Source organism: Kogia breviceps, chromosome 1 (genome assembly GCF_026419965.1).
Source record: "Kogia breviceps isolate mKogBre1 chromosome 1, mKogBre1 haplotype 1, whole genome shotgun sequence".
Lineage (NCBI taxonomy): Eukaryota > Metazoa > Chordata > Mammalia > Artiodactyla > Physeteridae > Kogia > Kogia breviceps.
In genome coordinates, this window is record NC_081310.1 from 165,623,099 (window position 1) to 165,639,254 (window position 16,156).

Sequence of the window (16,156 nt, forward strand, 5' to 3'; positions counted from 1 at the left end):
CTCAGAAATGAGCTGTCCCCCCAGCTGCAGAGTCAAGTGCTGCTGGCCTCTCCACTTACTTCGAGGGCAAAGTTGTTTCCCTGACTAGCTCATCTGCATACCGGAAGGCAGTGTCGACTACGTGAGAAATATTAACAGTATTATCTGTTTGAAAAACAAAAATTGATGTTTTATTTTCTTTTTAAAAACATTTAAAAAATCTATTTATTTATTTATGGCTGCGTTGGGTCTTTGTTACTGTGCACGGGCCTTCCCCAGTTGTGGCGAGCAGGGGGGCTAGTCTTTGTTGCGCTGCGCGGGCCTCTCCTTGCGGTGGCTTCTCTTGTTGTGGCGCACCGGCTCTAGGCGCGGGGGCTTCAGTAGTTGTGGCACTCGGGCTCAGTAGTTGTGGCGCACGGGCTTAGTTGCTCGGCGACATGTGGGGTCTTCCCGGATCAGCGCTCGAGTCCGTGTCCCCTGCGTTGGCAGGTGGATACTTAGCCACTACGCCACCAGGGAAGTCCCACCTTTTATTTTCTTGTCAGAAGCTTTTACCCAGTAAGAACATGTTTAGGGGGTAATTCTCCACAGTGGAAGAAAGGCTTTTGTTGGCAGGTACAAAGGCACCGCCCACGTTGGGGGACCAACGAGTATATGGGAGGATGGGCATGCATGGTGCACACATACACATTTCTCCCCAGTTTAATGACATCTTTTGTGTGTTGTAAAGACTTTCGTGGAGGGAAACACTTGAGAATTGGTAGTGGACTCTTTTGAGGTTTTACTCGAATAAGGGTAAGTATGTGGGTTTTCAAAGACAAATGGCTGATGGGTAGAAATATAAAGAGGTTCCTAGTTAAGAAATAGAAGATAACGGCCAACTTGTTGTTTTAGAAAGCAGTTCCAAATTTAAGTTGTAGGTTGGCAACTGGGTTCTCTGGTTTGCTGCCCCCAGCTGTAAGTGAGGCTCTAGAGAAGTTACATAGCAACCTTACTCGTGAACGTAGGTGCAAAAATTCTACACAAAATATTAGCAAATTGAGTCTAGCAGTATGTAAAAGGAATAATGTGCCACCTAGGAATGCACATATATCATCTTAATAGAAAGAAAGTTTGAAAAAATGGAATCTCAGTGGGGTAAGAGCTATCTACAAAAAAACTATAGCAAAGGTCATACCTAATAGATGAAACATTGGAAACCTTCCCTCTTAGATGAGAAGGCAACCTCCCACACATTCCTCTCCACAAAATCTTTAGTAAAAGGTAAAAGACAAGCGATCTGGGACTTCCCTGGTGGCACAGTGGTTAGGAATCCGCCTGCCAATGCAGGGGACACGGGTTCGAGCCCTGGCCTGGGAAGATCTCACACGTCGCGGAGCAACTAAGCCCGTGCGCCACAACTACTGAGCCCGCGTGCCTCAACTACTGAGCCAGCGCTCCACAACAAGAGAAGCCACTGCAACGAGAAGCCCACGCACCACAACGGAGACCCCACGGCAGCTGAAAAAAAAAAAAAAAACAAAAAAAGGCAAGTGATGTGAAGAGAGGCCAGAGTACACTTAGCTACATTTGCCACTCTCTCCTTAACTGATTGTCACTCTCCAAGGCTGGTGTCTATTCCTGTGCTATGGGCACTCCTCCAGGAGAATCTGTGAAAGGGATTTTTGGAAAAGATGTACTATCTTTTTCTAATGTCTGGAAGAGTTTAAGACTAGAATTTTTTCTTGAATGTTTGATAGAATTCTCTGAAGCTTCTGATCTTACGGAAAACATTAATCACTGATTCATTTTCTTTAATGGTTAGAGGACAGTCTGGGTTTTCTACTTCTCGAGTATGTCTTGGTAAATTATGTTTTCTCACTGTTTTCATCTAAATTTTCAAACAGATTGCAAGAAGTTTTCAGTATGTCATTTAAAAAATCATTTTAATGAAAGTACCATCTATAATGATGTCTCCTTTTATAGTCTTCATATTGATTATATGGGTTTTCTCTTTTTGCATCAGTTCCCTTTGCCCCCAAGTCCCATGGAAGTTAACACAGATGAATGCCTGGTTATGCAATGGATTTTATTACAAAGAGGGACCCTGATTTCAGAGAACCTGAATGTTATATAGCAGTCAGTAAGTATGCCTGCCCTTTCCTCTAAAGGGGACACTATCTTTCTTTTCCTTTCTTTTTTTTAAATGTATGGACTTTATCATTTATTTATTTATTCACTTACTTACTTATTTATGGCTGCATTGGGTCTTTGTTGCTGCACGCGGGGTTTCTCTAGTTACGGCAAGCAAGGTCTACTCTTCGTTGCAGTGCGCGGGCTTCTCATCGTGGTGGCTTCTCTTGTTGCGGAGCACGGGCTCTAGGCGCGCGGGCTTCAGTAGTTGTGGCACGCAGGCTCAGTAGTTGTGGCTCGCAGGCTTTACAGCGCAGGCTCAGCAGTTGTGGCACACGGGTTTAGTTGCTCCGTGGTGTGTGGGATCTTCCCGGACCGGGGATCAAACGTGAGTCCCCTGCATTGGCAGGCAGATTCTTAAGCACTGCGCCACCAGGGAAGTCCCGAAACTATCTTTATTTTCCAAAGCTGTTTGCTAAACAAACATCCTTGAAAAGATAGTCTGGAACAAAGAACAGTAAGTATTTCATTTACAAGGTATGCAGAATCGTGAAAGACCTGTAGAGAATTGTCTCCTAGGATTATTTTTCTTTTGCTAGAAGTAATCCTTTAGCAGACAGAGTGGCTCTGTTCCTGAATTTAGGGGGAAAGCATTCAGTCTTTCGTTATTAAGTATAATGTTAGCTGTAGATTTTCTTCTTTTGTAGATGCTTTTTATCAAGATGGGGAAGTTGTTCTCTCACTCTTTCCATTTTTCCTCCCCCCCCCACCCCCCGGCGTGCCGCATGGCTTGTGGGATCGTAGTTCCCCAACCAGGAATTGAACCCGGGCCCTTGGCAGTGAAAGTGTGGAGTCCCAACCACTGAAGCGCCAGGGAATTCCCGGGGAAGCTCTTCTCTAGTCCTATTTTTCTGGGAATTTTAAATTACGAATGAGTTGTGAATTTTGTCACATGCATTTTCTGCAATGATTGATATACAATAATGTGATTTTCCTTCTTTAGTCTGTTAATTTGGTAGATAAAACTGGTTGACTTTGGGGTATTGAACCAGCTTTGCATTCCTGGAATGAACCCCAGTTGGTGTCAGCCTGTTCTTCCCAATCACAGAATCAAAGAGTTACTCTCCCACGAGGAAGATCCTCAAGGATGTCTGGTGCCACCCCTCCAGTGCTTGGTACTCTGGGGACAGGCCTCTGGGACAGCCCCTTTCCTCTGTGGGCCAAGCTGCTTCAGAAACAGCTGGCCACTGCTTCGGCACTTTCCCTTTCATCCAGGTCTCCTGGGGTAGCCCTCATAATCCCAACTACACCCTACCCCAACCTCTTATTGCTCAGATATGGTTCTAATTTGGAATCACAGAGCCAGGAACCCTGTGGGGGGAAAGGGACCAGGACACTGAGCCTCCCCGTCTTCACCCAAACGCTCTCCCACCTGGATAAAAATGCAGCCTGGGATGCCTCTGGCCACTTGGCAGCTATAGCCTGGTGCCTGCAATCCACAAGTCTTTCTCACCTGTTCTTTTATTGTTTGGTTGTGAAACCTTTTCTTCCCTTTTCTTGAATTAGTGCTGCTTGGTTTTGGGGTCTGAGTGGTTGGCTCCTCCTCATATCTGACTATAGCGGCCTGGTCAGCTGCAGCGCAGCTCTCAGTAGTCGCTGGGCTCTTCCCAGGCACAAGCTGGTGGCACCTTAGTGCCAGGATGCCCTGGAAAAAATGCCAACCTGTGCCTCAGATAGCTTTTCCTGCAGCAAGAAGTGGCTAGGTGAACATTCAGGGTAAAAATGAATGGATGAGGATATTTTAAGGAAATTTCCCTGACCACCAATGGCATTCTCTGCCCACATGGGACCAAGCTCTCCAGGAGACAACTACCTGGTTCTGCCTCTTCACTTTGCACTAAATGCTTGAGCCTTCACTGATTATGTATCTGCTTCTTGATTATGTATGGGGATCCTTGGCAAAATGAAGATTTATTCACTGAATCACTTTTTTTTTTTTTTCTGGCCGGGCCACTCGGCTTGTGGGATCTTAGTTCCCCGACCAGGGATCGAACCTGGGCTGCGGCAGTGAAAGCACCGAGTCCTAACTGCTGGACCGCCAGGGAATTCCCCGCTGAATCACTCATGCATTTACTTTTATTTTTGGCTGCGTTGGGTCTTTGTTGCTGTGCGCGGGCTTTTCTCTGGTTGCGGTGAGCGGGGGCTACTCTTCGTTGAAGTGCGCGGGCTTCTCACTGGGTGGCTTCTCTTGTTGCAGAGCACGGGCTGTAGGCGCACGGGCTTCAGGAGTTGTGGCACTCGGGCTCAGTAGTTGTGGCACATGGGCTGAGTCGCTCCTTGGCATGTGGGATCTTCCCGGGCCAGGGCTCGAAACCGTGTCCCCTGCATTGGCAGGTGGATTCTTTATTTATTTATTTATTTATTTATTTTGTGATATGCGGGCCTCTCACTGTTGTGGCCTATCCCGTTGCGAAGCACAGGCTCCAGACGCGCAGGCTCAGCGGCCATGGCTCACGGGCCCACCCGCTCCGCGGCACGTGGGATCTTCCCGGACTGGGGCACGAACCCGTGTCCCCTGCACTGGCAGGCGGACTCCCAACCACTGCGCCACCAGGGAAGCCCTGGCAGGTGGATTCTTAACCACTGTGCCACCAGGGACATCCCGAACCTATGACTCTTTAACACTATGTGAATTACATCCTCCACTGCCTTGTAGCAAATCACCCCCTGTAGCATCTGCATTTCAGAAAATAGGTCGCAGGCCAACAGCCCCGAGACAAACCGACCCAATTACCGGGCTGCCTGATGCCAGCCGTGACTGTTTTGAAATAACGCAGGAAGAAGAAGAAGGCAAGACCTTCACTATTTTGATCCTTATCATATATGCCAGACTGCGAGCCCCACATATAAAATCTTTTCCGATTCCCGAAGGAGCTGGGGGCAGAGTTCTCCAGGCGCCAGCCTGCTGTGTCTTCCCTTCTGCCTGGCAGAAAAATAAAGCCATCTCTCTCTTCCTCCAAAATCTCTGTCTCTGTATTTCTGTTCGGCCTTGGTGCACAGGGAAGCTGATATTTCGGCAACACCATCATCCATCTGCTCTTGCTCTTAAGGCCAGTTGAAGATGGTCCCTTGCAGTTTCCCAAGTTAGGTCAGTGATGTGAAATTCTCCTGCCCCTGGCCCTACCTCCTTCCCTGTCCCCAGCCGCGCAGAAGGCAGTTTGCTGGTTGTCGTCCCCAGTTCTTCTCCAAGTAGGTTATGTTTACTCCCCAAATCCCTGAGCCAGAGGTGGGGGTGCCTACACTCCCAAACCCTGAGTGTCCACCTTCCCCTGCTGTTTGTAGGCTCTTGTGCTGTGCCTACAGTGGCACCTGGGCTGGGGCGGACACTGCCCTTGTCTAGGTTTCTCTAAATGTCTTACTCAAGTTCCAACCTCCAGCTTGTGAATCAACTGTGTCTCTTTTTTGACTTGTAAGCAAGTATTAAGCTTTGGGGTTGGGGGGAGGTCTGTAATGGGAAACAACTTCTTTTCTTCCCTCCCCCCCACATTGTTGTAAATAACTTTTAACGGCCAAACCCCAGATTTGCACTTTTTTTTTTTTTTTCTAACTGCTGAGACCATTTTCTTCCCCCTGGTCTTACTGTAACATTTGGAAAAGGAATAAATGTCGTCCCTTAAAAAAAAAAAAAAAAAAAAACCAACAAAATAAAACAGACTGTCTGGTTGGACTCGGCGACTATATTCCTATCTGGCTTCTGCTCCGCCCCCTGGTGGTGGCTCTAGACCGAGCAGGAAAACTAATAAAGGAAGGCATTTGCTGAAGCGCGAGGTTGGTGACTCTGCTTCATTTACATACCCACAATGCACTGTATTCGGGATCTTGCCTACTTTCAAAAGGCTAGATTCTTCTATTTCTTTTGACTCCCGGCCCCGCTGGAAGTCAGGATATTTCCACAGAATTTTCTGAAATAATGGCAGAACTCACTGGTTGTTTGCGGGTAAGTAGTTACCATTGGTGTGTTGGGACTTACAGTTAGCCGAGGAGGGTGTGAGAGGGTGTGACACCATACTCTGGTTTCTCTTCAAAACGCATAAATCTTTCGCCTTTTACTAAAGATTTCCGTGGAGAGAAACAATTCCGAGTTTCTCGTCAATTTTTTGAGGCCTTGTTTTCACAAGGCTGATAAGCAGGTGTCAAAAGCAGAGTGTTTTGTGCTTCGCTGTGTCTCTCTCTACGGGCTAGTATTCCACGCGTTGGAAGGGGTGGCAACGCTATCTTGACTCGCTTGCAGATCGTTTTTGCGAGGGTGTGTCCGCGTTTGGCTTTCTCCCCAGGGTTTTTTTTCGGGTTTGTTTTGTTTCCACTTTGATAGTTGTTTTTGTTGGTGTGCTCGCGATGAGGAGCGTTACGTCCGTGAAGTTTCGGAACCCGCCTAAGCGCTCGTCTGTGGAGGCCGAGTGTCGTGTCGTGTTCCTGTGAGGTTGTCTTCAGGAAGCGGGCCTGGTGTGGATGGTGCTGCTGGTGTTTGTGGAGTCGTGTGGTATTGTGGGGAGAGGGAATTGATCCTGGTTTGAGGGAGGCAGCACCCGTGGGTGGGACGGGGAGGAGAAGAACAAGGCACGGCAGAAGCGGACCCCCTCTCCGCCCGTCCGTCCGTCCGTCCGTCCTTCCGTCCGTCCAACCGGCTTCCTTAGCGCGAGCGTCCCCCACAGTGATATGGAACTGAAGTACTCATAGAGCTGGAGAACACACTTTGTTCCTAGGGCTTCGGGTTTATGTTCGCACGTTGGCGACCAGCAGGCATAAAGTTGAACTGCTTCTTGTGCCCGGCACGCGGCCTGGCACAGAGCAGTCAGTCGTCCAATAGACGGTTGCTAGCTGTAGACTATCCGCTTAAGCTGGCTTTGGTTAGGTCTTGAATTCAAGTTCAGGCTTGGGTATATATGTGTTTGCAAAGGTTTTTCAAGGCAGTACGTGAGCACCTCCGGCGAGGCCCACCTCTGTGGGACTGTGGTTCTAACTGCTGCACTTGTGTAACTTGGCTTTTTTAAAAACTTCAAAGAAATTGAAGTATAGTTGGTTGATTTTTGTATGCTACATATTTATATATAAACTTGGTGATGAGGTAGTTTAGCCTTAAACGTAGAACTGTTCAAAATAAGAAACCCTAGCAATTCCCTGGCGGCCCAGTGCTTGCGGCTCCACGCTTCCAGTGCCGAGGTCGTGGGTTCTATCCCTCGTTGGGGAACTGAAACGCAGCAGGCCGCGCAGCTCGGCCCCCCAAAAACAAGAGAAGGAAATGCTCAAGATCATCTGTAGTTTCCAGTTTCTAATGTGGATCAAGACAGCAAGTAATTGCTATAAATTTTAACTTTAGAAGTAAGCGTAGGGCTTCCCTGGTGGTGCAGGGGTTAAGAATCCGCCTGCCGCTGCAGGGGACATGGCTTCGAGCGCTGGTCCCGGAAGATCCCACATGCCGCGGAGCAACTAAGGCCAGGCACCACAACTGCTGAGCCTGTACTCTAGAGCCCGCGTGCCACAACTACTGAGCCTGAGTGCCACAAGCACTGAAGCCCGCGCGCCTAGAGCCCGTGCTCGGCAACAAGAGAAGCCACCGCAGTGAGAAGCCCGCGCACCGCCACGAAGAGCAGCCCCCGCTCCACGCAACTAGAGAAAGCCCGCGCGCAGCAACGAAGACCCGACCCAGCCCCAAATGAATATAATACATAAATTAGACAGACACGAAAAGCTTATACTCCATGACAATCAAAGGCAATATACAAACCTTAACTGGATCCTGAACAAAACCCCCTAACACACCAAGAAAAGGAAGGCAGGAAGAAAGCAGAGGTACACTTTTGGTACCTTTGTGGAAATTGTAATATGTACTCTATTTCACGTGACATTATTGAATTGATAATTGTATTTGTTTTCTTGCTGCTGTAACAAGTTATCACACGCTTGGTGACTTAAAACAACCCAAATGTATTGTCTTACAGTTCTGGAGGTCAGGAGTCTAGAATTAAGGTGTTGACAGGGCTGCATTCCTTTCTAGAGGCTTCAAGGGAGAATCTGTTCCCTTGCCTTCAGAAAGCTGCCTTCATTCCTTGGCCTGTGACCCCTTCCTTGCACTCCAAATCTCTTGCTTCTGTCGTGTCATCTCCTAACTAACTCTGGATCCTCCTGCCGTGTAAAGACCCTCGTAATGACCTGGGGCCCAGCTAGATAATCCAGGAGAGTCCCGCCATCTCAAGATCCCTAATCACACCTGCAAAATCCCTTTTACCATGTGAAGTAACATATCTACAGGTTCCTGGGATTAGGATGTGGATGTATTTGGAGGCTATGACTCACACTACCACAATAATGATATAGTAATTATGTAGGAGAACGGCCTTATTCTTAGTAGACACGTAATGTGAAATATTGAGTAGTGAAATGTCGTGACATCTGAAACTTTCAAATAGCCCAGTAAACAGAGAGAGAAAGAAAATGTGTCATAGGTACTCATTCTTTCAACTTTTTGTAGTTTTGAACTTTTGGAAATAAAAAGTTGGGGGAAAGTAAATGTGTAATGATAAATTTCATGTAACGTATGTTTGTTTTGGATATTTGTATTATACTTAAGATTTCATTCTTATTTATTTATTTTGAAGAATATTTATTTAATTGGCTGAGTCAGGTCTTAACTGCGGCACGTATGATCTTTAGCTACGGCATGAGAACGCTTAGTTGCAGCATGCGGGATCTAGGTCCCTGACCAGGGATCGAACCTGGGCCCCCTGCATTGGGAGCGTGGAGTCTTAGCCACTGGACCACCAGGGAAGTCCCTTAAGATTTCATTTTTTAAAAGTTCCATTGTTATTAAACTATTATCATCTCAGACCAGTGGTTTAGAGATTTTTGGATTTTCCAGTTAGTAAAATTTCCAAAAAATTTCTGGGGTAGTGATGTTTTGAGTCATGATTCTACAAAAAGGCCATTCCAAGACTAAAAACAGTAAGAGTGACTTGACACCGAAGGACAGGACAACGTCTTTAAAACAGGAAATGCATTTAGCTTTATGGAAAACATACCGATATTTTGTTAACTTTTCTCTCCTCCCTCCGCCCAAATAGAGGAAAGCTGAGGCTCAAAATCCCAGTTTGGGGTAAGTTAGGCTGCCTTTGACCAACAAGATCAGGGCCGGTGATGCCCTCTTGTGGCACCCTGGAGAATTACTGCCATCTGACTTCATGTCCTCTGACTTTGAGGGACAGTTCCCTCACAGTGACTCGGTCATTCATTCATATGTGCCAGGCATTGTTCTCAGCATTTGGGATATATCGGTAATGAAAACAAATATCCCTGCCCTGCTGGAGCTTACATTCAGGTGGGGAGACAGACAATAAATAAATAACACATAAATAAGTGCTATGGAAAAAACAGCAGTGGCAGAGGGGTCGGGGGTCAGAGTATAGGGGTTGGCAGTGTGGGATGCGACTTAAAAAAGGGTAACCCTCCCTGAGAAGATAACTTTGATTTAAAAAAAAATTGTTTATTTTTTTGGTTGCACCGGGTCTTAGTTGCGGCAGGCGGGCTCCTTAGTTGTGGCTCGCCAGGTCCCTAGTTGTGGCATGCACGTGGGATCTAGTTCCCTGACCAGGGATCGAACCCTGGCCCCCTGTATTGGGAGCACGGAGTCTTGTCCACTGTACCACCAGTGCAGTCCTGAGAAGATACCTTTTGTGTAAAGAGTTGAAAGGAGGTCAAGGTGTTAGCCACGCAGACACCTGGGGTGAGAGTTCTAGGAAAAGAACCTCTCTCAAGTGCTCAGCAGAAAAGTCTGCACAAAAGCCCTAAAGCAGGAGCTTGTTTTGTCAACTTCAAGGACCACACAGCCAGTGTGTCTGGAGCCCAGTGAAGAAGAGAGAGAGAAGTAGGAGAGAGTTCGGAAGTCATGGGAGACTAGATCACCCTGGAGTCCATAACAGTCAGGGCTTGGGCTTTACTCGGTGAAATGGAGAGCCCTGCAAGGTTCTGAGCAGAGTGACAGAATGTGAAGTTTACAAGGACCGCTCTGGCTGCTGTGTTGACAAAGAGAATGGGGCAGAAAGCAGAGTCACCTAGAGGAGAGATGATGGTGGCTTGGACCCGAGTATTAGCAATGGAGGTAGTGAGACATAGTTGGATTCTGGTTATTTGGAAGGTAGAGTCAACAGACAGAATGGATCCAGAGGTTAAAGAGAGACATCAGGGAGAACACCACGATTTTGTGCTGAGTGGCAGGAAGGATGAGTTGCCATCAGTTGAGTTGGGGAAGATGGCACAGGACTGGGAGTTCAGTTTTGGACACTGATGAAATACAAATCCATATTCTAAAGCAAGTCAAGGAAAATTTGAACATAAAAAATTTCCTCTGCCCTTTGGCCTCCTCTCCTCCCTCTACTGTGCATTGCGTATCTGCATCATGCATCGACCAACCTCCCCATCGGCAGAAATACCCGCGCAACTGTGAAGAGCAACATTCTCCTCTAGTACCAACGGGATAACTCCTTAGGAGATAACCTTCCTTCTTGATCTTGTAAGGGGCCATGATGACCCGTGACCCATTACTTGCTTTGTCGGAGTCGATCTGGATCGTGTGAACGTCACCGTGTACGTCACTTAACGTACAAAGCCCTGGATAACTGTGCTTTGACCTCTCACAGGCAGAACAGTTCTTGGAGGAGCTTTCGGAGAGGCTGTTCCCGGCTTATACGCCGCAATTTGGCTCGAATAAAATTTTCCATTGCTTTCTTAGATCGACTGATTAAATTTTTCGTGGACAACACAATGAGGTAGAAATGTTTAGCTGGAACTAGAAATGTGGGAGTCGTTGCACAGAAATGGTATTTAAAGCAATGGAATCACCAGGGTGTAAACGTAGGGAAGAGGCTCCAGGTCAGAGTCCTGCCTCACTCCACCTTGAAGGAAGCTGGGTTGAAGAGGAGGAATCAGCGGAAGAGAATGAAAGGAAGCCACCGGAGAGGCAGGAGGAAAACCAGGTGGGTGTGGTGTCCTGGAGGGGAGAGCGCAGGGGCCAGCAGGGAGCTGAGGTAAGGCCCGCTCCTCAGGCTGTGCCCTTGAATCTTCTACGACGTTGGTGGTCCTTCCGCTCAGACCAGCGTTTTTCCTTGGTGAGCAGAGGCACCCCGACCCATCATCATAACTCTCACTCGATCTCCCTCTGCCCTCCACACACGGACACCAGATAGATAGCGAGACTGTTTGTTTATTGAACCCTTCCCAGCCAGCTCTCCTTTTCCCCTTCTGGCGGGCAGAACCCCAGCCTCCCACCAAGGGCCAAGAGGAGTCAGCCGGAGCTTGGCCCCGGCTCCTTCCTTCTGCCAGGCTTCCCTGCCACACAGCCTTGGCCTCCTGGCTTGCCTTGGAGGCTCTGTTACTCCTTTTCTTCCACAGCCTCCTTCTGGAAGTGTGTGATGTAGGCCACCTCACCCTGATTACAGTGGCCAAAGTAAGAGCTCATGGTGCTGTCGGAGAGGCCACTGAGATACAGCTCTGGGGACAGGGAGATGAGCCTGAGTCTGGGTGCCGCCGCACCTCTGCTCCAGGCCCCCTCACACCCCACTCACCTTTGGTGACATTGACTTTGTTGGCCGCCAAGATGTCCGCCTGAATGCTATCTATTTTCCCGTACAAGTCCTCGGCGTTGCTCTGAGGACAGGAGCAAGGGGAACTGGGCTGGATGCCAGGGCAGGCAGCCTGGACTTGGAGTTGGGCGTGGGCAGATGGAGGTTGCAGGCTGCGGTCAGGCTCTAGGCCTGACTGGAAGGGCAGGAAAGGGGACCTTGGAAGGGTGCCAGGTGGAGAAGCCCAAGCCAGGGCAGTCCCTCCCGCCGCCGGCCCCGAGGCCGATCTGTGTGTGGGGTGTACAAGGGGAGGGGTCGTGCGCTGGGGTGCGCACGGGGGGACTGTGCTGTCCCGCGGGGCGCGGCGGGGCGGGAGCACTTACACGGAAGAGCTTGTAGAGTTCCTCCCCCATGGCCCTGCGCACATGCTCCTCCACCGCTGGGAATAACTGCACAAAGTACTGCGTGGGCGGGCGAGGGGGCGTGACTGCCGTGCCCACGCGCTGGGCCCGCCGCGCGGCCACGCCGCCCGCCGCCCGGCCGCCCGGCGCACCTCTAGCGTGAGGCTGGCCTGCCGCTGGCTGTTGCTGTGGTCCATGTTGCCCATGGCGGCCATGAGGCTGTGCACCACGCGCAGGGGCAGCATCTCCTCGGCCAGGCTCGTGTTGCCTCGCGCCAGGATCCTGGGCGGGGGGTGGCGTGGGGGAGGTGGGGGTGGGATTCGGGCTGCGGCGGCCCCGTGGGACCCTCCGGTGGCCGGAGCGCTCTTGGGGGGCCGCGGGCAGCGCCGGGCCTGGCTTGCCGCATCCGCCCACCACCTGCCGCCCGCTTACCCGATGGCCTTGGCGGCCGCGGCCTGCTGCAAGAACAACGGCAGGTGGGCGGCGAGCTGCAGAACCGAAGAGTCTGGAGGAGGGAGCGGCCGTGAGGCTGGAGGACCCCTCCCCCTCGTCTTCCACCCTGCCCCGTCGGGGTCCACCACCCCGATCCCAGCGGGTCCCTACCGCTGACGATCTGGGACTGCTGTTTGCTGGTCTCCTTGAAGGACGGTATCAGCAGCGCCACGAGGCCCTTGAGCAGCGCCGGGCACACGTCGTAGTTGACCAGGTCCTTGATCAGCTCGATGGCTGGGGAAGGCAGGGGCGCTGGAGAGGCACGCCGCTCCACTCCCCGCCCTCGCCCTCGCCCTCGCCGGGAAGCAGCACCCCCTGCCCCCCGAACTCTTTATCGACCTTTCTTAGCACCTCTTACTGGCCAGCACTGTGCCAGGCGTGGGGGGAGCTGGGCCGGCGACCCCTCAGTCCTGCCCTTCTGGAGCTCGTGGTTCAAGGGGAGAGGGAGGAGGAGGCCGAGGCGCCCTGGGACTCACAGAACCAGCCAGAGCCGGAGGAAGAAGGGTTGGAGGCTCAGAGGCTGAAAAGAGCTGGAGGCCCCACAGAGGTAGGGCCGCCAAAGGGCTTTGAGGAATCTAGAAGGTTTGGTGGAGGAGGGAAGGACCGGGGGTCTTCAAAGGGAGACCGGATGGGGAAAGACAAGGGGTGAGAGGGAGACAGAGCAAGTGGGTGGGGATGTGGAGCAGAAAATGAGAAAGGAGGCAAGGTAGACAGCAGTTGAGAGAAGCTTCCCTTTCTGACGAACCCTTATTGAGGCCTTGTTTGCCTAGGCTCTGTGCTGAGGGCTCTCCGTTCAGCGTCCCAGTGACGCTCCCTGTGACCAACGAGCTTCATTTTGCAATAGCACGATGACTTATCCCTATGGGACATTTGAGGGAATGAGGCACAGGGAGGTAAAGCACTTGCCTAAGGTACCAGAGCTAGGTAGTGGTGGAGGCAAAAGGAGGGAAAGATTCGGTTAGGAAGGAGGAGGGGACTAGAATTTAAAGAGGGCATTTTCTGTAGCTGCTTCGCAGTCATTCATTCCATCCGGCATCGACTCAGCCTTTTGGCAAGTCTGCATAGGACGCCTCTTGTGCCCGGCGAACAGTTTGGTGACAAGTGCTATAAAAGGGGTCGGTGGGCTGTGGGAGAGCCTGGGAAGATGGCAGAGGACTGACTATTTCTGTAAAGGGAAAAGAACCCCAGACAGGCAGAGCTGGAAGGGGGCAGGTAATGTGGTGTGATAGGACAGCGGGTAAACACAAGTGCTTGCTGCATGGAAGACAGGGCTCAGAAATGAGCTGTCCCCCCAGCTGCAGAGTCAAGTGCTGCTGGCCTCTCCACTTACTTCGAGGGCAAAGTTGTTTCCCTGACTAGCTCATCTGCATACCGGAAGGCAGTGTCGACTACGTGAGAAATATTAACAGTATTATCTGTTTGAAAAACAAAAATTAATGTTTTATTTTCTTTTTAAAAACATTAAAAAAATCTATTTATTTATTTATGGCTGCGTTGGGTCTTTGTTACTGTGCACGGGCCTTCTCGAGTTGTGGCGAGCAGGGGGGCTAGTCTTTGTTGCGCTGCGCGGGCCTCTCCTTGCGGTGGCTTCTCTTGTTGTGGCGCACCGGCTCTAGGCGCGGGGGCTTCAGTAGTTGTGGCACTCGGGCTCAGTAGTTGTGGCGCACGGGCTTAGTTGCTCGGCGACATGTGGGGTCTTCGCGGATCAGCGCTCGCGCCCGTGTCCCCTGCGTTGGCAGGTGGATTCTTAGCCACTACGCCACCAGGGAAGTCCCACCTTTTATTTTCTTGTCAGGAGCTTTTACCCAGTAAGAACATGTTTAGGGGGTAATTCTCCACAGTGGAAGAAAGGCTTTTGTTGGCAGGTACAAAGGCACCGCCCATGTTGGGGGACCAACGAGTATATGGGAGGATGGGCATGCATGGTGCACACATACACATTTCTCCCCAGTTTAATGACATCTTTTGTGTGTTGTAAAGACTTTCGTGGAGGGAAACACTAGAGAATTGGTAGTGGAATCTTCTGAGGTTTTACTCAAATAAGGGTAAGTATGTGGATTTTCAAAGACAAATGGCTGATGGGTAGAAATATAAAGAGTTTCCTAGTTAAGAAATAGAAGATAACAGCCAACTTGTTGTTTTAGAAAGCAGTTCCAAATTTACGTTGTAGGTTGGGAACTGGGTTCTCTGATTCGCTGCCCCCGGCTGTAAGTGAGGCTCTAGAGAAGTTATATAGCAACCTCACTCGTGAACATAGATGCAAAAATTCTACACAAAATATTAGCAAATTGAGTCTAGCAGTATGTAAAAGGAATAAGGTGCCATCTAGGAATGCACATATATCATCTTAATAGAAAGAAAGTTTGAAAAAATGGAATCTGAGTGAGGTAAGAGCTATCTACAAAAAACTATAGCAAAGGTCATACCTAATAGATGAAACATTGGAAACTTCCCCTCTTAGATGAGAAGGCAACCTCCCACACATTCCTCTCCACAAAATCTTTAGTAAAAGGTAAAAGACAAGCGATCTGGGACTTCCCTGGTGGCACAGTGGTTAGGAATCCGCCTGCCAATGCAGGGGACACGGGTTCGAGCCCTGGCCTGGGAAGATCTCACACGTCGTGGAGCAACTAAGCCCGTGCACCACAACTACTGAGCCCGCGTGCCTCAACTACTGAGCCAGCGCTCCACAACAAGAGAAGCCACTGCAACGAGAAGCCCACGCACCACAACGGAGACCCAACGGCAGCTGAAAAAAAAAAAAACCCAAAAAAGGACAAGTGATGTGAAGAGAGGCCAGAGTACACTTAGCTACATTTGCCACTCTCTCCTTAACTGATTGTCACTCTCCAAGGCTGGTGTCTATTCCTGTGCTATGGGCACTCCTCCAGGAGTATCTGTGACAGGGATTTTTGGAAAAGATGTACTATCTTTTTCTAATGTCTGGAAGAGTTTAAGACTAGAATTTTTTCTTGAATGTTTGATAGAATTCTCTGAAGCTTCTGATCTTACGGAAAACATTAATCACTGATTCATTTTCTTTAATGGTTAGAGGACAGTCTGGGTTTTCTACTTCTCGAGTATGTCTTGGTAAATTATGTTTTCTCACTGTTTTCATCTAAATTTTCAAGCAGATTGCAAGAAGTTTTCAGTATGTCATTTAAAAAATCATTTTAATGAAAGTACCATCTATAATGATGTCTCCTTTTATAGTCTTCATATTGATTATATGGGTTTTCTCTTTTTGCATCAGTTCCCTTTGCCCCAAGTCCCATGGAAGTAACACAGATGAATGCCTGGTTATGCAATGGATTTTATTACAAAGAGGGACCCTGATTTCAGAGAACCTGAATGTTATATAGCAGTCAGTAAGTATGCCTGCCCTTTCCTCTAAAGGGGACACTATCTTTCTTTTCCTTTCTTTTTTTAAATGTATGGACTTTATCATTTATTTATTTATTCACTTACTTACTTATTTATGGCTGCATTGGGTCTTTGTTGCTGCACGCGGGGTTTCTCTAGTTACGGCGAGCAAGGTCTACTCTTCGTTGCGGTGCGCGG

General features: G+C 49.4%; 2 protein-coding genes and 1 non-coding gene across 3 annotated transcripts in view; 1 reads left to right on the plus strand and 2 right to left on the minus strand.

Moving 5' to 3' along the window:
* The window catches only part of RPS8 (ribosomal protein S8), a 396,253-nt gene that overhangs the window by 96,319 nt on the left and 283,778 nt on the right, over positions 1–16,156 (minus strand). The gene's annotated exons all lie outside the window — the stretch shown is intronic.
* Positions 1–16,156, minus strand: part of LOC131765931 (armadillo-like helical domain containing protein 1) — a 39,718-nt gene that overhangs the window by 1,341 nt on the left and 22,221 nt on the right. The window contains exons 7-11 of the mRNA XM_067020513.1: positions 12,707–12,829; positions 12,536–12,608; positions 12,256–12,385; positions 12,086–12,163; positions 11,706–11,787 (exon numbers count right to left, since the gene is read on the minus strand). Coding sequence (XP_066876614.1) covers positions 11,706–11,787; positions 12,086–12,163; positions 12,256–12,385; positions 12,536–12,608; positions 12,707–12,829 — 486 coding nt within the window. The remainder of the gene's footprint in view (positions 1–11,705; positions 11,788–12,085; positions 12,164–12,255; positions 12,386–12,535; positions 12,609–12,706; positions 12,830–16,156) is intronic.
* On the plus strand, positions 6,157–6,272 carry LOC131747366 (U5 spliceosomal RNA). The gene has a single exon (XR_009332879.1). It is a non-coding gene; the product is annotated as a U5 spliceosomal RNA (small nuclear RNA).